The 25,139-nt window shown below is 39.2% G+C and overlaps 1 protein-coding gene across 6 annotated transcripts in view; it reads left to right on the top strand.

Annotated features, from left to right (window-relative positions):
* The window catches only part of nlgn3a (neuroligin 3a), a 155,874-nt gene that overhangs the window by 42,893 nt on the left and 87,842 nt on the right, over positions 1–25,139 (top strand). For 3 of the 6 annotated variants that reach the window (XM_061234738.1, XM_061234737.1, XM_061234740.1), the window contains one exon: positions 11,849–11,998. In XM_061234738.1, coding sequence (XP_061090722.1) covers positions 11,849–11,998 — 150 coding nt within the window. Of the gene's footprint in view, positions 1–11,629; positions 11,669–11,848; positions 11,999–25,139 lie in introns of all 6 variants that reach the window. The other 3 variants (XM_061234736.1, XM_061234741.1, XM_061234739.1) reach the window with 2 other exon arrangements.

Raw genomic sequence — 25,139 nt, 5'->3', positions numbered from 1 at the left:
CACGTGGAGTGCACTATGTCTCGAATTTTGCTTGAGGCCAATTCAATAGGGAAAAGGGCAGCATATTATTAGTTAATGAAATACAATGCACCATACAATTCTGAGTCTGTATGGTGTTGAACTTCAAAACATTTTTATTTTCCTTAATATAATCTAATTTTTTCCTCATCCCAGTATTCATGTTCACAGAAATAAAATGACTTTATGGGTATCCTGGGTTATCATCTTCATTTTGACAGCCACCATCTATTTTGAGATTGATTGAGATTGATCTGAAATGTTTAATATAGTTTGAATAGGTACACATTTGCTAAATATTTGTGCAAATATAATTTAATCTGTCTGAAATGAAAATAAAAAAGACAATGAAGTTAAGAATAGCTTTAAAGTAAACAAAACCGTAGAGTAGAATTGATAGAAAACAAGATAAAAATAACCAAAGGACAGGATCGACACAATGTAATATAAAAAAAACCCACATATAACAATATTTATTTGATATATACTATAATATATATTTGAATCATCTCATAGATGGTTTGGTTCAAGGCTTAAAAATCTTTAGCTAGGAATCTTCTCTATTCTGTCATGTGATTCCACCGTGTGGCATATGAAAAGGTTTGGCAGCGCATTTTACTTTTCATGATCCTATTTGAATAATTTTTGAACATGCAGCACGTTTAATTTTGACAATTGCTTTTGCAGTATGTTTCTTCTCTTGCAGCAGAATTCTGTGCTGCGTTTGCTTTTAGAGTTTTCCTAAATGTTTCTGCTTTCGTTTTTTAGTGAGATCTTCCTTGTGGCCCATCATAAAACTGTCTACAAAGATAGAAATCTATATTTTCCTTCTATTGTTGTGGACCTCATAAGTTTAGGCTGTTATATCAATGTTATACTGCAGATATAAGGGTCAAGTCAGAATATCCAGAATATTAAGTCAATGTGTTAAATATTATACTGTCCATGAAACACAGTGTTAATATTGAATAGCTGTACTGTCAGTGGCATAGATCATAAGAACGTAATGGGTAGCTGGGGTTGTTTTTTTCCTGGTGGCTGGTACTCATTCTTGAAGGTTGGGTGTGGGCTGGCATCCAATGTGTTTGAGAATACATCTCCTCCTGTCGCTTTCCATAAACTACGTACATCAGTATGCACCACCTTGCTTATATCCTGCAGACCATACAGCCAACAGCAAAGAAATGCCTCTGTAGTAGGTGATGACTCAGAGATCAGTGGCTGCTAATCAGAGAATCTGCCTCTCTCCCTCTCTGCCTGTCTGCACAGTGTTGGGGAGCTCTGGTTCACCTGCTTGGGGGCTAGATTTCATTCCACTGCGTGTCCCTCCCAGGGGATCTGTCCACTTCAGGCTTGCGGTTCCACCACTCAAATGGCCTAAGGTTGGAATCAACCTTAGAGTCAAAAAAGTGTTTCACATGCGCTTGTTCACGTTTGCATTCCCCCTGATGTGAATAGAAAGGGGGTAATTATGTCCCTTGAAGTGGATTTGTACTAGGCTATTTGAGGCTTTATTTAGACTCTTTAAAGATAAGCCTCCACATCTGGCAGTTACAGGAGGGCATTCTTTGAACTCTCCACAGTGGGTAAAGAACACTACTCAGCATCTGCCACAATATGTACATTATCAGTTCATCAGCATTCAAAGAATAAAACATCACACTCAATGCACATTTTTAGAAAATGTGCAATGTTATGCTTCAGGATGTCAATGTCTGTTTAGTCTCCAGATTGTATTTTCAACACAAATAATTCCAAAATGTTAGGTAATGTTCATCAGTCTTAGAACATGTTCTTGTTGCAAACAAGTTCTGTCACATACATTTTCCAGAAATAGTGTACCACTTACTTGTGTACGTGTACACCATTCCCTGGTTATATTTAGTTCTGAAAAGAATATGCCATGGAGGATATGTGTCAAATGCATTAAAATAATGTTGATAACATTGCTGATACTACTGAATGAATAAGGGTATACAATAGTATGAGGAGAATACTGTATATAATTACTATTTACATGGATACTAAAATATAATGTTCTAAGGTTATTTAAGCTGCATTGGTTCATTGTGACTTAAAGGAGCAATATGGGATTTGAACTTCAAGGATTTCCCCCTTTGAACTCTCTGACTGATGTTCAATCTTGTATCTCTCAGCTTTTGGGATGGATAACATGGTTTCTTGGGTCTCACCAACAAAGTCAGCCATTTCATCACGGTAAAGGTACCTTCACACCTAGAACAATAAGTATAATAATAACCATAACAAAATAGCCACATTTTTGTCCCTAGCAAACAGAATGCATATGTTGACATTACAACGATAACTATAAATGCATCAAGAATGATAACTATAACTAGCCTTTACATTTGGATTGCTCCCAGAGAGATTTTTTTTTTTCACAGCCATACAATAAAGTACCTTCAGCCAGTCATGTGTCCTTCTAGTGAAAAATCCTTATGCCTCATCATTCACTGACAGTTTCATGCCATGACAGATGACAGACTGTATGGCATCTAGTTTGAATTAGAGTTTGAGAGTTACCCTGTTCCACAAGAATGATCCCGATTACAAATTTGCCACAGAAAATGGCTGACATCTGAGCATACATTGGGAGACACCTGGATATAAACTACCTTTAACACTAGAAGGCCGCAGTTTTTTTACAACCCATTCACAGCTTTGTCCAACTTTTAAGTATTTAATTCTGCACCCAGAGCAACCTCATTTCATAAAGATTATGAAACTATATATCCATTTATTGTTTTAATGCTTATTACAGGCATGCAAAAACAGTTGCATTCATTTGATAATATTTTAAGATTGCTTTACTGAAATGGAGTCTCATACTTTGATTGCATGTGAGTCGACAAACAACTGACTTTGTTGACATAGTAAATTGACACTGTTCATATTTTTTACTACACAGAAGCCCTAACTTTAAACGTGAAATATTAAGGCAGTAAACCAACACTGTTGTCATATTTTTGCCAGTCAGGAAAGCCCTTTATTAAAAATGCACCATTGGGTGTTAAAGTTAATTAAAAAGGTTGAAATGAAATGTTTTCACCCATTTTCCCTATTGTGACGACTATTATTATATTTATAAAAAGTCTGGATCTCAGTCTGGGTCTTGTCTTGCCTAGATCAGTTTGGTCATGGTCTCAAACTTGGTCTCGATACCCTTGGTCTCGGTCTGGATCTGGGTCTTGGTCTGGATCTGAATCTCCAGATGTCTGGTCTTGACTGACCAAATCTTGTAAAGCAATTTTAAAGGACACAACTGAATCAATTTCAACATTTTTATTTCTAAATTATAGCATCTTTATTATACTGTATACAGTAGGTTAAGGGAAATTGTGTCAAGGCATATTACTAGGCACACTGGAAAAGTGATAAAATGTGAGAAGATGACAAAACAGAAACAAAAAAGTTAAAAAAATGCAAAAGAGCAATGTTATTAAAAAGCTTCTTCAGAATCCATCTCGCTTCACATGTTCCAACTATTTGTAATGTGTTTTTACACATCTCTCTCCTCTTGCTCATCAATTCCACAGTGAACGCAGGCCTTTGGTGTTTTTTGTGAGCAGAGACCACGCCAAAATCTGTTCCATTTCATGCAGTTGTCTACCAGGTGCATTGTGTGACGTGACATTACATATTCTTCCTCAAAGTGATGGACAACTTTATGCTGTGACTGCCTAGTTCGTCGGTTGCTGCATCTGCTTTCGACCTTTCATGCCTTTTTCACGCTGCTTGCATGCCAAATCCATACTGAAGTCTCTTCTGCTCTATCTTGTCAAGACATTATTTGAATAGCACTTGTGGGTCCCATTCACTGGCATAATTTCTCCAGATCATATATTCAGAGTAGGTCCAGTTTAAGTTTCAATGAAAACCTGAAAATATGTGGGAGACATTATCTCCACAGAGTTATAACCTGTCATTTATATAACTGAAATGTCCACGATTTTAGTTTGTTATTATCATTTCTAGCTACAGTGCTAGATGTTAAGGTACTTTTATTCTTGCTGGCAACCAGATACCTTTGTTATATGTGAGAAAAAATGGGCAGTATATGACCCCAGTATATGATGTCACCGATAGATATGAACACCATATGACTTATGGACCTCAAAATACTGTACATGTGAAATTACACATTCATTTCCTATATACTTTTTTGAGGAAAAGCAGTACTTTTACTGTTTCTATAAGCTCTGTGTGTGTGTTTTTATTGTGGACCTTAAAAAGTTAGATAAAGCACCTTTAAAAATTATGTTCAAGAAATGTCCAAGAAAATGTGCTGAGATGCTCGTCCTTCATAACTTTCCAAGTATTTTCAGCTAAATGTTGTACACTATAGAATATTATTGAGGTAGACTGAGGCATCCTAAGCTGTGATTCTGGACAGCATTTGAGTCCAATCTTGGTGGTGTCCCAGAAGGATGCAGTCTGCTTTGGCTTTCTCAATGCAGCTGTCCCACTGTCCCCAGGAGCACAGCTTCAAAGAGCAAATCACACCACCTGTCTGTGCTGTTATCACCATCATATTTCATGCACAAACAGGGTGGCCAGTGCTTGAAAAAGTCACCTTCTTCAAAGGTCACTCTTCCTGAACTATGCTCAGTTTGAAACTTGTGGAGGATCCACATGCTTGAATGAGAATAGTTTTTCAACCAGAAGAGGGAAGTTTGGTTTTGTGGTAGCTCCTTGAAGTACATGAATGTGTAAAAACGCACTATGATACAAAGGAGATGCCATGTAGTTGCAATCGCAGTCTGAAGAAGCTTTTCTTAGACCTTTACCGATACTTCAACTCATATTTGACAGTGCCACGTTTTATGTAGATCTGTTGAAATTGAAACACTATTAAATAATTGGCCAGTTCCACAGACACAGATTAAGCCTCGAGCTAGACTAAATTCGATTTTGAATGGAGGTTCTCCATAAGAAACTGAATTTAGTCCAGGACTAGGTTTAATCTGTGTCTGTGAAACTGGTCCATTATGTTTCAATCCTGTAGTGTTACAAAGCACAGCATGGCACAGCACAGTCATTTAAAATCATTTGAAAAATAATATTTCCCCCTATGGTGTTTCAAAGAACAGAAAACATAACAATGCTGTATAATCTAGCATTTTGGGAAAATGTGACTACAAATAGTATACAATAAAAGAATGTTTAAAAATCAATACACGTCATTGCAGTTGTAATGAAAATGTTGACAACAGAGTTTTAAATGATGTAATCACCTCACCTTTTCGTAACTTCTTGGGAATGTTTAATCTCCAATGGCTTTAAATTCTGGAATTTTAAATTCGGTTTGACAGATGACACATTAAAGCACAATTTCCATTTAACCATTAATGATAGCAAATTAGTGGGAGAGGAATGCATCTTAACATTCCTTATTTTAATGTATGTAAGCATTTATATATGCATACTGTGCATAATGATGCATATGATTTAATTTGGATAATTGAACTCACAGGAGACAGGAGCTTTGTCAGTATACATTATATGTGAAATCCACTTAAAGCAACAACATCGTATGGTTTCATATATTATAACAAATGGAAATATGAAAATACATGTTATAATATGTATTAACCTTAATTATTGCTGACACATTATATTCTAAATGTTTTTGATTTTATTAGAGCCATTTTTATTTATTAATTACAAATGTCCATTGTTTGATCATACTTTGTATGGTTATGGTTTATAATATCTTCTGATTTTATACACAGTATTTTGGTATATGAAGGTTTTTCTTTTAACTGGCTAGCAAGTAACAAAATAAAATGGCTTACATACACTCAGTGAGCACTTTATTAGGTATTTATGACTTATATTTTAGACTTATTAAGTCTGCTGCTGTAGCCTATCCACTTAGAGGTTGGACGTGTTGTGTGTTCAGAGATGCTCTTCTGCATAGCACTGTTACACACTGTAATGTGTCTTTATTTGCGTTACTGTCACCTTCATGTCTGCTTTGACCAGTTTGGCCCTTCTCCTCTGGGCTCTCTGCCCACAGAACTGCTAAGAAAGACACATGGTGGTATGGCTGCTGATGTTTCTAAGGAATTTCCACCAAACTCACTGAATTCAGGAAAGCTAATTTTAGTGCTTATTTTATTAAACTGTAGCTAGGGTGAGCAGATTCCCTTGAGTATACAATTGCAATAACAAGTTGCACCACTCTATTACAACTATTTGAAAGAGGAGAATGTAAGCTTTCTAACGATACCAAAGTTATCTTTCTACTCCAGATATCAAGGGAGTTGTGTTCCTTTCATTTTGAGTGCCACCAAACCATGTTTTTGAGAAAATGTTATGTCGCAAGAATTACTGGCTACTGACACTGGGCTAATGAAACCCGGGGCTATAACTTGTCATCTTATGTATAAACCCTTTAAAATATATATGTATATTATATAGATATTTTTACTCTGAACATTGCTATTGGCATTAACCCTTGTGTCGTCTTAACATTCTGTATACTCCCCCTGTCCTAAGGGTAAAAAATGACCCGCCTTCACTAAACCCCTAAAATAAAGCAACTTAATTTAATTTTGAACCCCATATCTATTTTGCATGAAAAAACAAGCTGTCATTCGTCACAAACTTTGTCATCAAATTTCAAGTTGAAAAGATATAATTTAGGGGTTTTCTCTGCTGCTAAACATAGTGGCGGGTCATTTTTTAACCCTTAAGACAACACAAGGGTTAAGGCATCCAGATTATGAAAGCCAAGATATTATTCTACAAAATGAAGATGAAAGCAGCCAAAAATGAACATTTTTACATAAACATCGATTTATATGAAATTGGCCATTGCAACTTAAGACTGATTATGGTACAGAATAAGTTGGGGTTGAAATACAGAACTGTCCCAGGAAAAACTATGTGTGGTCACCCTAATTATAGAACAGTGATCATTTGCAAACCAAACAAGTATTTCAAACAATGGGATGTGTTCTGTTAATGCTCGTCTTATGGACTCTAATGTCCCAACACCTGCTAAAAAATATATGGTCACACATGATCAGGCTTAATGTATCAGTGACCTCTTTTTCAGGATACATTAATGGCTCATTTGTAATTCAAGTGGGAAAGTGGGTCATCTCTATATGTTAATGCCCACCAAATAAATGTAAAAAGTAAGCGGTAAAAGATGCATGTGATCCACAGTATTTCCAGCTCCAAATAAATAGGAGCGGAATGGAAAACGAATGAGACCCTGAATGAGGTTTGAGTCCATAGGTCGGCAGTAACCTGGGAGTTGAAGTGCCTTTCTGTGGTCTCCCGGCACAGAAAATGTGAAACAGGAAAAAAGATAAGAAATTGAGGACCTGTTGGCCCGTATGTAATAAGTGGTTGAAAGCAGGAGTGTGACAGATTTACAGTATCATATTTCATCCCACACCCAAGGTGACATGTTGGAACCTCAGCAGAAAATTATGGCAGCGCAGCTCCGGATAAAAAACTGTACGCACTACAGGGTCCTAACCATAAGAAATGCTTAACGGATAATGAATATGTATTTAAATCATGTCTTGAGATTTGCGGGTGCACTGTGAGTCATTCCATAAAGCCAAAAACCCAGAAGCCAACCCAGAACCCAGAGTCCCAGAAGCCAAAAACCCTGCCGCCTGTATCTCTGTACATGTATGACTGTTCTGAAGGAATTGTGGGGGATGAGCAGGTTGTCAGCTGTGTGAGACCAGAATAGTGCCTTAGGTTTATATGTAATGATACGTTTCAAAAAAAGTTTTTTCCCATAGAAACCACTTACCTAAGACAAGGAAACTTAGCCTGAGAATGGTCTCAATGTGTAAAAATTAGATGGTCTGTGGTTTTGCTGAAAAGGGTCAGAAGAGAAAAATGTGTCTGAGGACTGTAATGTATTTTAAGGACTCTTAGAAGTGTTTCTGTTCCATTATCTGAGCTAAAAGGCTGATTGGTAATTGGTTTAAAAAATGTCACTAGAAAGCAAGTAAGTGAATAATTGTGCCACTGCTGAATCTCAGATTTTTTTAATCAGAGAAAGATTAAACATGGTCTTTAACTTTTATTTTTTTAATTTAATTACTTATTTATTTAAAATGAGGAGCTATGTCACAGAGCCTGGCATGCATCCCTTGGGCAAAAGAAGTGTTGGCTATAATCAAATGAAATGGGCACAGAGGAGATGGCAGTTAATTTACAGGTTTGATGGAATTAGGACTGACAAACGTGTAGAAGACATAGACCTTTTCTATTGATCAAATATTCAGGAATCATTAACACCTTAGAAGATGTATCATCATTACCAAAAGTGTTCTTAAGTATGATATTAAGAAGGAAGGCAACCATGGCTTCCTACACTATATTAGACTCAGTAATCCGTAGTCACTTGTCTGTATTGTTGCTTCGTTATACTCAGGCTTGTGATAGTCAGCGAGCGAGACTACTCCCTCCCATACTCAGTATCACCTGTAAGAGTGTGGGCTTGGTCTGGAGTAAAGTGCTCACTGTATTGCAGCCGAGAACATTGGAAGAGAGACCAGGCTGTAATGCTCCTTTACAAGTGTAGGTGCAACAAAGATATCTCAAGAGCTACAGTCAACAATTCATTATTTAATCTAAAAAGTTTTAAGACATGCTGCCATATCACTAGTTTTTATTGGTAACACTATATTGAGTATACTGAATCCAGTCAGCCTGGACATTTGCTAACATTTATTCGTATTGACTAATGATCAACAATATATTTTTTAAGCGAGGTATACTGAATTATTGATAACTCATTAGAGATCTGTAACTACACCAGATTATAAAGATTGTTTTGGCCCTGTAGCACAAGTAATGATGTGGTCTAACAAGATTGTGGAAGAGAAATGATTGTTTTAATAGTTTTTGGAGTTGACAAATTCTTTGACTGCTGGTAGAGAATTAATTCCCGGAATTCAGATTAATGTATTGTATGGTGACGTTTTTGGTATAAGATGTGAATGTAGATTGCAGGAACGCCAAAATCATGAGCAAACGTGCAATGGTGCTTGCCCTCTTGACGTTTGTAGAACTGCTCCCCAGAGCATAGTACTCACTCCAGGGTGAAAGCCTGGACAATGACTCCTGCTATCTTCAGAGCAGTTCCTTCCATTGTCACCGACGCACTCGAGATATGAGCCAACAAGACGGGAAACACCGCGCGCGTTTAGTCCTGACGTTCAGCTCTCCGGGGGCCGCTACTCTACGCGTCTCGCGTGTCCACGGCGATGCATGCTGACACCAAACGTGCGTTAGCCTGAGCGGCAGCAGCGGAGACGCCGGGTGGCACTCGTTCCCTCCTCCATTGTCCAGCGTCTGCGGAGTGGCAGGGGTGACACCATGCAAAGTGCCTCCTCGCGATTTACGACCGGCTTCCCGAGAGCCCCCGACGCGCCCTCAGCGCTAAACTTTACTGACAGAGCTCGGACGGCCCGCACCTGCGACATTTGAGTTATTTCACCGCGTAACACTTCAATCAGGAGAGGGCCGCTGTGATGGGAATGCAAAGTGACCCCGGTTTTATGAAGATGAACGCAGTGATTCATGGTCCTCCACTGACAGTCTTGAGTGTGCCGCATGCATGTGTGTGCCTTCATGTGTGTGTTGCTATGTCATATTCATCCTTTTCATTTGAAAGTACATGTGCAATAATGCCCATGAGAACCTTTGCACCTATCCAATGATCGAGGAGAATTGATCACAATGTGGCATGTGTTTGATTTGAATGGAAGCATGGTTACTGTAAGCATACAAAAAATTACCGTATGTCATCCCCCCCATATTACCTGTAAGCGCACATTTGCCTGTGTGTACTGTTGCTGGTACTGTATTTACACCTACCATATTTAATTTATTTACATTATATTATTTCCTCCGAATAGGTTGTTGCGAGAAATGCCATGGTGTTGTTTGAAATTGTTTCTATTTCCTGCAGGTGAAATGTGTTTGTTTTAAAATGTATCTCTTTAAACCTCTCTGTTTTGTTCCCAGTTCCCAGTGTTTGAGAAATGTTTAGCCTTATAACTGTTTTTCCGCTCCAAACCCCATACTCCCCAGCCCTGAATGTGGGGAGGCGGGTTTTGGGAGGTACAACCAGCCTGTGATGCGCACCAGTGCTGTGCTGCTGCCTTCTCCTAATGTGACCACGGCGGAGATTAAATAGGGGAAGCTTTTGGGACCATAAACACCTACTCTAGTACTTCCCTCAGATGAGCTGAGACTGTTGTCATAGTAACCCGCCACCAGAATCAACAAAAGAGGCCGCTGATAACGTTGACCGTGACATGACTAATCTGTGTTCTTATTTCTCTTTCCTTCTCTTTCATTTCTTCTTTTTTTACATTCGGATCCATTTGTTTTCATGTGTCAAGGTTCTTGGTGTAGGGAATATTTTGTTTCCATCTCTTTTTGTTCCTCTCATGCATTTCCACAATGTGCTGTGCCTTAGTGTAAAAGATGATCAGTGTTTTGCAGAGAACTGTCTGGTCATGTGTTATCTCAGCCCACTCAGATACCAGATAAAATCCAAAGAAAAGTACCGAACACCTACAAATTACACACGTCATGCAACAAGTGTTTCCAATAATATTTGTCCTTGCTATTTGACAAGCATAACCTTGCTAGCAATTCCAATAAAGGTAACCTATTAGGACCCTTATTCATTGGAAAGAAACCCACAACAGCAGACAAAGCTGCACTGCTGCTTGCATTCATTTTCACTTCTGCATAAATATGCTCTCAGCCTGAGCATGCAAATAGGGAGGAGGGAGGGGGGGCATGTGCAAACAGAAGCGCAGCTTGCAGATGGACGCAGACTCGTCATCCAGGCTGTTGTTTGTGATTAGCTGTTTGTTCTTGAGGATTTTGAATTTCAGTCCCCGGTAACCATGGCAACCGGAATACAATATGGGTTTTTGAATCAGAGCCCGGTAACTATCTTTCCACTCTCAAGGCTGAGTAATATCGAGCTGCTGTGTGCCTGAGAGAGAGAGAGAGAGAGAGAGAGAGAGAGAGAGAGAGAGAGAGAGAGGGAGAGAGTGATAGAGAGAGAGGGAAAGAGATAGACGGAGACAGAGAGATAGAGAGAGACAGTCTGTCATAGCACTCACCACCAGGCCACCATCTCAGGGGCAAATACTCAAACAGTTTCCCCTTTGCACATTTATTTTTTCTACTTTATTTTATCGCTCAAAACTTAAGTGCCACCTCAGGGAGGCAAGAAACCCACTGCTCAAAAAATAGTTCTAAAATCGTCTGGAAGGTAAAATGGTACATTCCTTTAATTTGTTGTACCTTTGTAACTGCAAATGTACTGTAGAAACCTCGAATATATTAGATTGACATATTCTGCAATGCATCTTGGGGTTTGGGGAAAATACTATTAGTTCTGCTGCTTATTTATTGTAATGGTGGGTTAGTTTGACAAACAGCATTCAAGAGGGAATCCAAACTCTTATGCAAACTGTTGAGTTTTAATTTGAATAGAAACAAATCTATCGCAAAATCCTTCAGTTTCCTGTTCTATCTGCAGAAATAGGCAAGGGACTAAAGACTGCAATTCCTCAAATAGCAGATCATCAATCAACACTTAATGAGTTTCCCCACCTTCAAAGTACACACTATTAATAAGGAAAGGAAAACACACAAAAAAAATACTCGCTATAGATTGCAATGGCACAGTTTCTGGTATCTGGGCAGGCTTGCCCCCCCTCCTTATGTCACACTACATTGTGTTGAGACCCCCCCGGTGAAGTACTGCTAGTGAACGTGTCAATGGTGGCCACTCTTGCAGACATCCGAGACACCGGCGCCAAGCCAGTGATGGTCTATATCCACGGAGGCTCCTACATGGAAGGGACAGGGAACGTGATCGACGGCAGTGTGCTGGCCAGCTACGGGAACGTCATCGTCATCACCCTCAACTACAGGGTCGGCGTACTCGGTAAGCACACGCTCAAAGAAGCCCAAACATGTGGGCTGTAGTAGAACTGTGGGGTGTGGGCTGTAGTAGAACTGTGGGGTGTGGGCTGTAGTAGAACTGTGGGGTGTGGGCTGTAGTAGAACTGTGGGATGTGGGCTGTAGTAGAACTGTGGGGTGTGGGCTGTAGTAGAACTGTGGGGTGTGGGCTTTAGTAGAACTGTGGGGTGTTGGCTTTAGTAGAACTGTGGGGTGTGGGCTTTTGTATAACTGTGGGGTGTGGGCTTTAGTAGAACTGTGGGGTGTGGGCTTTAGTAGAACTGTGGGGTGTGGGCTTTTGTAGAACTGTGGGGTGTGGGCTTTAGTAGAACTGTGGGGTGTGGGCTTTTGTAGAACTGTGGGGTGTGGGCTTTAGTAGAACGGTGGGGTGTTTTGCGTTAGTAGAATTGTGGGGTGTTTTGCTGTAGTAGTACTGTGGGGTGTTTTGTGTTATTAGAACGGTGGGGTGTTGTGCGTTAGTAGAATTGTGGGGTATTTTGCTGTAGTAGTACTGTGGGGTGTTTTGTGTTAGTAGAACGGTGGGGTGTTGTGCGTTAGTAACATTGTGGGCTGTTTTGCTATAGTAGTACTGTGGGGTGTTTTGCTGTAGTAGTGCTGTGGGGTGTTTTGCGTTAGTAGAACAGTGGGGCGTGGGTGGGTGAAAATAATTGCGACGAGTACATTTTAGCACGCACAGTGCTGGGGATTTCCCATGGGACATCTCTCCCTAGGCCCATAGAGTGGTGTTGCATTGCTCATTTTGTGCGCCTCTCGTTTGACTGTGTTTGTGTTAGATAAATGAGGTATACAAATAGAAAGGGTGTTTATCGCCAGGTGATGTGTGAATTTAGAACATGCTTGCGTCACTCACATTCAGTCAAGCCATCAATTAATCATTTAAACAGATTGTAATCCGTGCTCACCTAGCACTTAGGAAATTCTACAGAATCATCCATTTAAAAATTAAAATGGAAATACATGAAGCCCTGAATAATATTATTTGCACAAATAAGAAATGTAAGCTTTGACTAGCGTAATTATGGCCTCTGTTTTTCCCATTATGCATAAAAACCTTAAAATGAATGTCCGTTTGGATAGGAATTTTTAAATTGATTGCTAGTTCTGATTGTTGGCACAAATTGCTCTCGATGATTGAGCATAATATATTCATTGATTGAAAATAATTACCACATGCATGTGATAATTAACACATTCTGTCTTTAGAATTCATTTTAATGTCATGCTCCTGTTGCACTCACTATGTTGAGTTGGAACATTAATGTCTTTATATTATAAAAATGTTACGGTATAAACAATGAGTTAGTGTGAGTGTGTATGTGTGTGTGTGTGTGTGTGTGTATGTGTGCGTGAGAGAGAGAGGGAGAGAGATAGGCAGAAGTGGAGACTAGTGTGACTCTCAGCAGAATCTTTTCACAAAATACCATGGAAACTGCTACAGCAAATCAAAGCAGAGATGAGCACATCTTTGCATTTAACAATATCTCTCTACTGACTAAATGAGTCAGTCATGCTTTTTACATTCAATTATGACAATTGCTTCCCTATATTTCCCTGAAGGCTCTAAATGTCTAAACAAGTTATATAATGGGTGAAAAATCGTCTGCGGTGTGATATAATGTTATTAGAAAGAAAACCAGTTGTCCAATGGGCATAAACCATATGCCTGAACACCTAACCCTGTAATCATTCCCCCCAAATGTCAGTCTTTACCTTAAGTTGGACACAATCAAGTTGAATTACTATCACAGCATTGGAAACAGTTATCTTCATTAGTCTATGACCCTGTGTTCTTGATGGGCAGAAAAAAAATCATGATTAAGGGTACTTATTGAAAGAGTTTGGACATGTTGGACGTAGGAGTCAAAGTATAATACGATTGCATCGTTTAAGAAGACAAAACAACTTTAAATCAGAATAACTTCATGCGTGGATATGTATGTAGACCAGAGCCATGACCAACCAGGATCCTATTCGGTTTTTAAACTCTATTACACCGAAGCTTTGAACTACAGATTCCCTGTATTTCTTTTACATTTATGATATAACTGTATTTAATGCATTTATATAACACATATAACATTATGATATAACGCAATTGGCAACATTTTATGCTTTTTTCCACACCAGCTCTGGTGCAGTAGCTTTTGTCCCAGTTTGCTGCCTTTTGGTTAGTAACTTGCACTTGCACTGTGAATAGAATCTATTGTACAGATATTCCACTGCCAGAGAAGAGACTCTGAATGACACAGTGGGTCCCTTCGGACAGATCTTTCTTTTCAAAGAAAGTACTGATACACTGGGTTCATCACATGCAAATGATGTATTGTGATACAGAAATGTAGTGAAATGCTTGGAAATCTAACCAGAAGACCGCAGATTATATAATTAATTTTATTATTGCAAAACACACATACTATATACATTCCGTATACCGTACGATATATTGTGTATTATTTTCACTTAGCTTATTCATTTTACCATTCAAAGCTGTTATTAAACATAAGTCATTTCAATCAATGGAGTTGAAAGCACAGCAAGAGGCAGTGGGAGGTATATACGTATATTGCATATACAGTATATACTGTATTATGAGTATGATATATGAAACCAGATAATATTGTGGAAACATGCTAATGCCTTGAAAGCCTGCATGGTTATCCATGTTTTCTCAATGCTGTAACAAGCTATTAATGCGGGGGAAAAAAACACTTAGAGGACAGCTTTTACATTGACAGGGAACATTTTCATCTCTTGCTTTGTCTTGTACTTGTCTTTGACTTGTACTTTGTTTTATCTTGGCTAATTATACCATGAACATAAATAAATACAGTTCTCATCTCATCCTTACACAGGATACCCACTCTTCATGTTGGAGATTCCTTAAACACACAGCAATACATGTTGCATCCCAGTGAAACAGCACTTCAGTCAAGTAGCCCTGCATTTGAAACATCTGTGAGGCTCAGAGAGACCCAAGTTTCCCCTCGACTCTTAAACTCACTTCTATTTAAGTGTCTTCCAGGCCTTACAGAACAAACCAATTAACAGGGAAATCCACTCCAACCAAACGCCTGCTCCCTCCTCCACAGAAACACAAACTCTGCACCAACTGACAGGTCCAGTGCTCTGTAGGACCGCTGCCTAATTGTAATTTATACAGTGTCCTTTCTCCTCAAAGCAAATATAATTAGTTAGATACTCTATCTTCCGCTGTGTTGTCCTTATACACAGATAGACAGTCGCCTTTATAGGAATGCACTCTAAGGATAAGAAAATAAATTAATTACAATAATTCCATTACTGTCAAGCTACAAAAGAAAGGAATGCATTGTTGTATAGTAAATGTTCCTCGCAATGGTGCCATTTTAATGCTTTCCCTTCATGCCTGCTTGGTTTGCTTTTAAGATAGAAAATGGAGGGTAACCAAAAGAGCCCAAATAAATTGTAGAATGAAATAAATGGCACATGCCAGCAGTGAAAGGAAGAATCACTTCACATATACAGAGATGCATGCTTAAATCGAGCCATGATTTTGGATCACAGCTGCACAACAGCACTGGTTTGCTTCCCAAAGTGAGAGCAGGCATAAGAAATTGTAATGGCGGTTAAAAAAAAATAAAATGGAGAATAACATACCACCATAACTTCTGACTTTGTTGACAGTGTGAAGGCTGGTGAAAGTTTAGTGCTTTCGGGATGAGAAAAGCGTGTTATAAATAAAATTCATGAAAGTGTGTTTTGAAGACAAGGGAATAGCGGTTAGCCATTCCAGCTGCTCAGCTAAGTGCTCATTGAATCTTTTCGGGCAAATCGTGCCCAGCAGGCATGAGCGGAGAAAGGAGATCTGTGTTGCCTTAGACACTGAACGGCACAGGAAGTCAAGGGAAATAAAAGGGAGTGTACTAGACAGAAATAAATGCTTCTTTATGACGTATGGTGTCAAGCAAGGTATCATAGTCCAGTTTGTCATAAGTGGAACTAGATGTATATGCTTTCAGTTGTATTAAGCTAAGCAGGTGTGAGATGTCTCAAGAAATTGTAAGAGCTTAGGGTAACAACATAAACAACTAGAACAATGATGATAATACGTTATCGTTTTTATTTTCTATCATAATGCATCACTCAGTTTACTGTGTACCATGTTTCCACTCCACTGTACTGTATATAATATGAGAATATTTATCAAAGGGCACATTGAATTGTTCTGTGAAAATGCAAAGCCCAAGGAAAGTATTTGAGTAGCTGCATCAATAATTTATAAACTTTGCCTGACACAGATGACCATATTAACTGTTGACAATACTGCAACAGTTGTGTAAACACATCAGCATAGGAATCCAGTTTTGATAGTCACCCAATGCCGCAGAATTCAGCGCAAGGGCAATCGTCTCATTACATCGAAATTCTAGGCATGTACGCAAACACAAAGCTACAGTAAGCAATACACCAATACTGACAACTAGAGGTGACAAAATGTTATTGTATATGACAGAGAGAAGGGATGCTGGATATTTTCAGTGGAATAGACCACCCCCCCCCCCCCCCATCCTCCCTGCCTTGATCAGATATAATTGGCATTGCTTTGCATGTACAAAACTGCAAGCACAGAGCAGTTAGCAGATTGCTGTTTTTCCCCCAATGCAAACAATGAGTGTCTGCTTCCTGCCTTCCCCCTGTAGGATCTTGCAGGGATCTCTTAATTGGAGTACAGTCAGCTGCAGGACAACTGATTTAAATGCAAAGCCAAAAGAACACTTTCCAGTAGAAAAGGAAGGTAAATAAATATATAAATAAACAATACTAATGAAAAAACCGCAGTCTTTTAATTAGCCAGCTTAAAAGGATGAGGAGAAATAATTGAGGTTGAGAGAATTAGGCGAGATAATTAATATAGAGCAAAAACAGACAACTCTAGCCATGCTCACTGACACTAACCCAGGTCCCCATTTTCCCTGAACAATCTTAATAATGCATTAATAATAAAACCATAACAGGAATATGCAGCCATTGAAATATTCAGGGGCTTATTCAACTTTGTTAATGCTGATAATGAATAATAGAGATGTTTACTTTCCTTTCACCATAAAAAAGAGTGTTCTGAGCAAACAAGGTTTGAGACATTTGAAAAGAATTGGCCTAAATGTAGACTGCATTGTGAAGTCTTTCTTTCTTGAAAGTTGGAAAATGTCCTTGCACTTTGCACTCCTGGAACAGCGTTAAAGACGGCTTGGATCTAATCAACAGACTCAACCATTTTAACAGAACCTTGTAATGGAGAACACAATTAAACCTCAATTAAAGAAATTCCTTCAATGTCTCTGCTGAATTCAACATGCTGGGTGTGTATCTTCATCCGACAGTTTCACTCCAACAGTAACAGTAATTAGTGCTTCAAAGCGCGGGCCCCCATTCTCCTGAGGCTCCATTTAGAAAGTTTCACAAACCAACTTGGCCAATCTCTCCGCATTCAGATGAATGAGAATTCATTACAGGTTTGATATGTAATTAGAAATGGGGAAAGACCAGAGAGAAAGAAAGAGAGAGCGAGAGAGAGAGAGAGAGAGAGAGAGAGAGAGATGATTACAGCGGTCATGTGACTGCCTGCTCTATGATGTACGGCCAGTTAGGTTAGAGACCCGAGGAGCAGGGTTTGTTTTCAAAACGCCAATCTTGTTTACCCCCAGCCCATCGATCCATATGTGCACAAAATGGGCGAGAGTGGGCCCAGGCTACTGTGTCTCTTTAATGATGTGTAATGAGTCACTGGCAGAGGGGTGTATCTTGTATCACTACTCTTTACAAATATAATTACTCATTCACTCTCTGGAGCACGTCAATTTCCTGTTCCTATGGGGAAGACTTAATTACTGCTTCCAACTGCATTAAAAATTAACAAAGCCTGCCTCTCTCACCAAAAAACCAAGGTGAGGCTTTTCATATCAGCCAGCTGTTATCTAGTTAAACCAGCGATGTTCCTGTGAAAGCATAAGAGAAAAAAAAGCAATTAGGCTATACTGTCAGCCCACAATTTCAGGCCGTCGGTGAAATAATTTTACAGTTGCTTTCGTAGCTTGCACTGCTTCCTCACCCATTGCAAAGGAAGAGAAGAGGAAGGAGACATCCGTGGCTCAATCCCAAAGCCGTTACCTTGCATGCCCTACTTTTAGAGGGTGGCCAAGTTCTGTGTCTCTAGATCAAGCGGGGGGAAAGCAGTTTCTGACGTCCATTGGCCCCTTGGACGGAATCTCCATGCGCGCGCACTTTATGGAATGGGTTTGATGTCGATATCTTTAGTCACCAGCTCTCTCCCTCATGTGCAGTGAACCAGGGAAAACCATAGAAAATATTTTCGATTGTTTGCCAGCCGAACTGAACTAGCGACAAACACGGGCGTCGACCGCGATAACTGACGGTGACTACCCTTCCACTGTCTTTCTGCTGTTTCAGCTGCAGAAGGCAGGACCAGACTGGGGGAACAGAAAAAAAGGGTTAAAGGAAAGGCAGTCAGCTGTCAGAATTTTCCGCAGGCTGGGTCTAGCGCTGTGTCCCGTTGCCATGCAAGACACTGAGCCAGAGATTTTCTTGGCTCCACTTGCGCTTGGATGAATTCATCCAAATTAAGCAGTGGAGAAGAAAAACATTTATTCATCCCATTAATGTCAGCGAGCAAATGATTGAAGTGATGTTTTGTTTTTGTATTTTTCTTTTATTTGAGCAGTGCTCCTCCATGCCTTGGGCATGTGTTAGCATAGCGCAAAATCACATTCAGGAATTCAGGGGAGCCTGGATGAGCCTTGGACAGGTGCCGTCCTACCCGCACTCTCAGGATTTGGAAGGCTTGCTGTTGCTGTACAAAAGTGAATTGGGTATCCAAGCCATATTAACAAAGGCCCTTTTCAGTACATTTCTGAAGTCTCTATTTGACTTTGATCTTAATTGACTGAGCATTAGCCAGTCCTTTCTGTTTTTGCGTGTAATCTTTTTCTTCATAATGGTGTTTATTAATATTACCTTGAAAAAATGCATTACTCAAAGACATGCATTACTCAAAACATAATAATATGTTGACACAGCTATTATTGTTTTGTTGTGACTGTTGTAGGCAGAAATGAAGTTTTTCATTTAATGTATTTCATATGAAGTATGTAGATGTGTAGGCATCCTGATCAATCAGCCCTTTATTTACCTTCCTTTAAAGTTTTCTTCAATAGCCACTTAACCTTATTTATTTGCAGAAATATACACATATCCGGGGGGTATTTACAGATTTAACCTTTCTTTCAATGTATACATTTACTTAAGCCATACATACACTTGTACTAAGAAGCTTTCTGAAACATAACTTTACCTTACCTGCATTTTATACAATCCTTTGTTCACTTTCTCAGTTTCTCATCCTCCACATTTCTAAGCTGCTCATTTCTGTCTTATAATCACAAAATGCCATACTGCATATATCAATGTGATATCAATTGATTAACTAAAATGGATGCTTTGGATATTTGGAGTTTTAGTTGACACCAGGTTTCAATAATGCATATAGATTTTTATGATTTAAAAATAATTAAGGCTCTATTTTGGTAAGAAAATTGACATCAAAGAAACATAAAATGATGATGAATTCAATCTAATTGCATCATCATTCTTTCGTAACCGTTACGCCAACCATGTTGATACTGTCGCGGTAGCAGCATGATGGAGTGGCTGACTGGAGGGTGTCTCTGCCAGCTCCCTCTTGCTCCTGGCCAGTCTGACGATATTCACCCTGAGGAACTCTTAACATGAGTCATGTATTATGGGAAATGTGTGGGCCTACTGTATATTTAGTTTGAGAGGGAAATAATATAAAAAATCTAAATATTCAACCTCACCTTTCTTTTGATATTGCAAGTAACGCCTTGTAGAGGTGATCGTAATGGAGCCTCCCATTACGCAGATCCGCTCTTCAGCCATGGTGAAATTAGCGGTTGGCTGTCGTGCGATTGCGCTGTTTTCAAGAGAAAGAAATAGGGTAATCGCATTGGCAATAATGATAACAACCCTCCAACCCCACAGCCACAAGTCATTTATTTTTATCAAACCAGCCTCTGCAACTGCAGCGCAAAGCCTGGAGTCACAGATTTACTGAAATTTAGTTGCACACCCTACCTCGCCAGTGCTTCACATTTGACAATTGCATCGCGATTGTGAAAATAGGGTCCTTAGACAGCATCTTCAACCTAGAAGATGTGGTGGTAAAAGAAGCCGTATCTACTGTATATGCTCTCAGTGACCAGTTTATTAGGTGCTCTTTAACGCAAATAGCCTGCTCCTCCCAATATTAAATTACATGGCTGCATCTCAATATATAAAACATGCAGAAATAGAGAAGAGGTTTAATTTTTGTTCAACGTTAGAATAGACGCAATGCCTTATCTACTGTAAGTGTCTTTGACTGTAGTATGTAGATTGTTGGGACCAGATGTGGTGGTTCCAATTATCTCAGAACCTCCTGGGATTTTCACATAATGGTGTAGGGTTTATTGAGAAAGAAGCAAACAAGAAACAGAAAACATCCAGTTCTGAGGATAAAAACATCTTGTTCATGAGCAAGGTCAGTGAATGGGTAGACTCATTCAAGCTAACAGAAAGGCCTCACATGCTCAAATAACCATTGTTTACAACAGCACAGAGGACAGCATCTCTGAACACACAATGTGCCGGACCTTGAAGGAATGGTCTACGGCAGCAGAGGAGCTGTGGTGAGCTAAGAACAGAAAGACGAGGTTACAGTGGGCATGCGATCTCCAAAACAGTAAAACTGAAAATTGGAAAAACATTGCCTGGTCTGACGAATTTCACTGCAAAATGCAGATGGTAAGGTCAGAATTTGCCATCAACTACTTGAATCCATATGTCCACCCTGCCTTTTGTGAACGCGGGCTGGTGGTGTTGACATAATATTATGGGGTTGGTACACATTAGGCCTCATTTGAATGCCACAGAATACCCAAGCATTGTTGCTGAGGATCTGCAATACATTATAGCCATAGTCTACCCTTTTTTAAATGAATACGTCCAGCAGGGTAGCACACATTATCTCAAGCTAGTTCTGTGGGCTCTTCAGTTTACTCCATACACAGTCTCCAGATCTCAATCCAATATCTCAATCCACACCTTGGGAACGTGAGGTTCGCATCAGGAATGTACAGCCAAATAACATTCAGGATTCTCAGGATTAACAAGTCAGCATGGACCAAAATATCAGGATTCAGGTTGTTCTGGAAGCAAAAGGGGTTCCTAGCCAGTAATAGATAGGTGGCCACTCAGTATATATCACAGGAAGTAAAGAAGATAACAAAAACAAACCTAGACTGCAAAATATCTGGTTATATGTAGCCTACTGCTTTTGCCTCAATTATCACAATGGATGAAACATTTTTCAATGAGCACAGACCCCACTGCAGCTTCTGAGAAATCAAAAGGCCCACATGGAAGCCCAACAGTCCCCAAGGACCCCAAGCATTGGAGCAATGCATACATGTGAAGTGAAACTGGGAAGTTGTTGAACTGTATCTTATGCATTTCTTTTGAAATTTAAGGTCAATTCACCATAACCACACACACACACACACACACACACTTTTTTGTTTCCGATTTACCAGAAAAAGAAAAGAAACACTTCAAAGTGAGTGTCATTTTTTTGATCCATTGTTGTTGCTGCTGCTTTGGCATATTCCGTTTAGTCTTTATTTATCACCAGTTAGCCTTCTCAGGCACTTACCTGACAGTGAGGCCTCAGAAAATTAATTTTCCCACTGCTTGGTATTTGTCAGTTTTGACAAGTTATAAGAGACATATACCACACCATTTTTAATGGGAAGCACCCTTCTGCAGACTATTGTAAAATATTTGCGCTTCTGATTTCATGGACAGATGTTACTTGCATGTATTTCTTATACTTATAAAAAGCTGTAAATATGACAGTAGGCTAGAGATGGACACTGTATTAGACTGGTCATGTCTTTTCTGTTGTGATATATCATGAATTATTTCACAGGATTCTGAGAAATCCATTTTCACTTCACCACACAAAAATGGCAACATCTGATTACACAGGCATCATTCCACAGTTATCAGTTGTGCCTTCAGAGAGAGTGATCACTATATGTGATGTGATGTGACATCACTAACTAATAATCCCAGTGTCCTTGAGCTTGGGTGTGATGGAGACAAGAAAAAGGGTTATTCTTGAATGCACCTAGTTCTGACATTTATGCCTTCACATTCACCACATTTGCAGTGCTAATGGTATTGAACCGTAGTTTTGGTGACAATGAACAATAGTTATTTCCTAGCATTTAATTTGTCTAGACATTAGAATTGTCAGGAACTCTTAGAAATTGACCAGCATAAAATCTAGTTTACTCTGGGCAAAATGTTCATAGATCTGTCCCAATATGCCTTTACAATAGAAAGGCCAGAGCTGACTCCATTGGGCATTTGGACTTTAAAATTAATTTAAAAATGAAAATCACTTCAACATTATAAATGCAATACTCTCCTCCTTCCATCCATGACCTTTCCTAAATAACTGAGCTTTTGAAAGAAATAAAAAATCAACTGAGTAAAGAAAGACAGATCGTTTCATTTTCATTGCAAAAAACCCTGCGATCGATTAGGAAGCAAGTACTGGTACTCAGGTGTCACTCTCCTCCAACACGCTATTCGGCAACAGAATGGCCGACACTTTGATGAAAAGAGCTATGAAGGCTAATTTTTCATATATAATCAAGCAACTAACACTAGTGTTGCAGTTATACAAATGTTTCACCTATAACACAGAGAATACACTGTATGTGCAGAGATAATGCCTCCAACATACAGCATATTCAGTTTTTCACTGAAATGGAACTTTGAACATACTCGGAATAGACTACATGATGGCAAAACATAAAGACATAAAAACTGCATGAAAGGCAACAGATTTGTGTGCAGCCCCTGTTCACACAAAAGAGAATCTAGCTTTTTCTGTGGAATTAATGAGTGAGAGGAGAGAGACAGTGTATGGAATAGTGGGAGCATGGGAAGGGAATAGCAAACTGAAAATTGTTTATGTCTGAAGAAAATATTGCACTTTTTATTTCTTCATCTACCTTTTCCATTTTATGTTTGTCTTGTTTCACACACTTTAACGCTTGTAATAGCCTATGCTTTAACACATTTTTCTCTTAGCAAATGTACCAAAATTGCTATAAATTTAAATTAAAAATGTTTAACTTGATTCAGTTGTGTCCTATTTCAAGAATTTAGCTCTGCGACATTTGGTTTCATAGTCTTAATGAAATTAGGTCACCGTGCATGCTGAAATCAATGTTGTAATGCTGTTCTAGGTAGTAAAAAACCCCAGCCTTTCCAGTGTTAAACAAGGCTGTGAAATGATTTTGCAGATGGTAATCAAGCAGGTTTTGGTTTCAAATGAGGTTGTACTCCATCTTACATTGAAAGTATTATAGCATTATAGCCTGTTTATATGAGGCACATGCAGTGCAGTCAGCAAGTATATGGACAGTGACACATTTTTTGTTATTTATATACTGAATTATTATATACTGAATCTGAAATACAACAATGACTATGAAGTGCAGCTTTAACTTGAGGGTTTTTACATCTCTATTGGGTGAACTGTGTAGGAAGTATAGCTGTTTTTACACATAGTCCCCCATTTCAACTGTTTGATTGCTGGAATACAACAAACAAAACCAGAAAAATGTCACTGTCCAAATACTTTCAGACTGCACTGTGTATTACATACAATGATTTATACCATAACTGTTTCAGAAGTTAGTTGAAATGGCATCCCCAGTACAATAGTAGGTTATTAAATATAAAAAATCTGAGCCTTGTTTGAGTAAAGCTGTGTATATCCAACAATGTATTTAAATCATCATTCAAAGAATGAGAAATGGATTTGACATGAGAATGAAGCTGCAGAGAGTGAATTCAAAATTTCATCCTCAGCAACTGTGCCAATGTTGTAATCAACCTTCCCTGCCCATTATTCAAAAGGTTTAGATCAAAATGAGCCAGATGATGGCACTGCCAGCTTGTGTATTCCATTATTTTATAACACAAACAAAAAACTGTGATCTTTGGTTGTTTCATAAAGTGTAAGGTTGTGTTGTATCGGAAACTCTATTTAGCGGGCAGCTGTTTTGACCTGAGCTCTCAATATTTTCAAATTATAGCACATTTCTTGGCAGTGACTGTGGGCAGTGATTTGCTCTATTCATCACCATGCTGTAATAGTACCAGCATGATGAGAGCAACTTAATACAGCACAGACTTCTGTCAGGTCTAAGTGTTTGTATTTAAACGCATTTTGAGTGTAAAGTATGGATGATTTTTTTGTCCCACAAAATGGATGCCGAATGTGGCACTGTGTATGTGCATGTGAGAGAGAGAGTAAAGAGAGAAGTGGCAGAAAGGCAACAGCACATTTGTTGATGCTGATGACTTGAGAATTCATCATCGAGGTGAATATTCCCCACCTCAGCGGCGCAAGATTCAGAGCACCAATGACACCTGTGAGGGGTGCCTCATTACGCTGTGGAGATTTAGGAACAGCATGTCTCCTTCCTGAAGACTGGTCCCAGGAGCACTACAACCCAGTTCTAAATCCTTCATCCAACCTCGAGATCCATCCCCCCCACCACCACCACCACGTACACCCCCTACAGCCCACAGAAACCAGGCAAGCCTTGGCTCCCTCCAGCGGTCTGAATCCTCCCATCACATTAAAAACCTGAGGTCTTCCTCTTTGGAAAAAGCTGTAACTATTGCATAAGCGAAAAGGACAGATTATCTAAGCAAGCGGGGGGCATTAAACAAGATATACTGTATGTAAGCTTGTTTCTCGATGCATCGTAGGTGTCTTTTTTATTTCCATCTTTAGCTTTTGCTTTATTGTTTTTGGGGTTTCATGGTAGATCACAACTAGGTTATATGGTTTATGTTTCAGTTCTTATTCTCGCGATGCATACATTAAAGACACGGTGGCCAGCAGAGACATACTCACAGGAAATATATACCCACATGTGCTCATTTACAGTAATGCAACTCTACT

The sequence above is a fragment of the Conger conger genome, chromosome 3 (genome assembly GCF_963514075.1).
Source record: "Conger conger chromosome 3, fConCon1.1, whole genome shotgun sequence".
Classification (NCBI taxonomy): domain Eukaryota; kingdom Metazoa; phylum Chordata; class Actinopteri; order Anguilliformes; family Congridae; genus Conger; species Conger conger.
The sequence above is the reverse complement of the archived record's forward strand: the minus strand, read 5'-3'. Positions and strand labels throughout refer to the sequence as shown.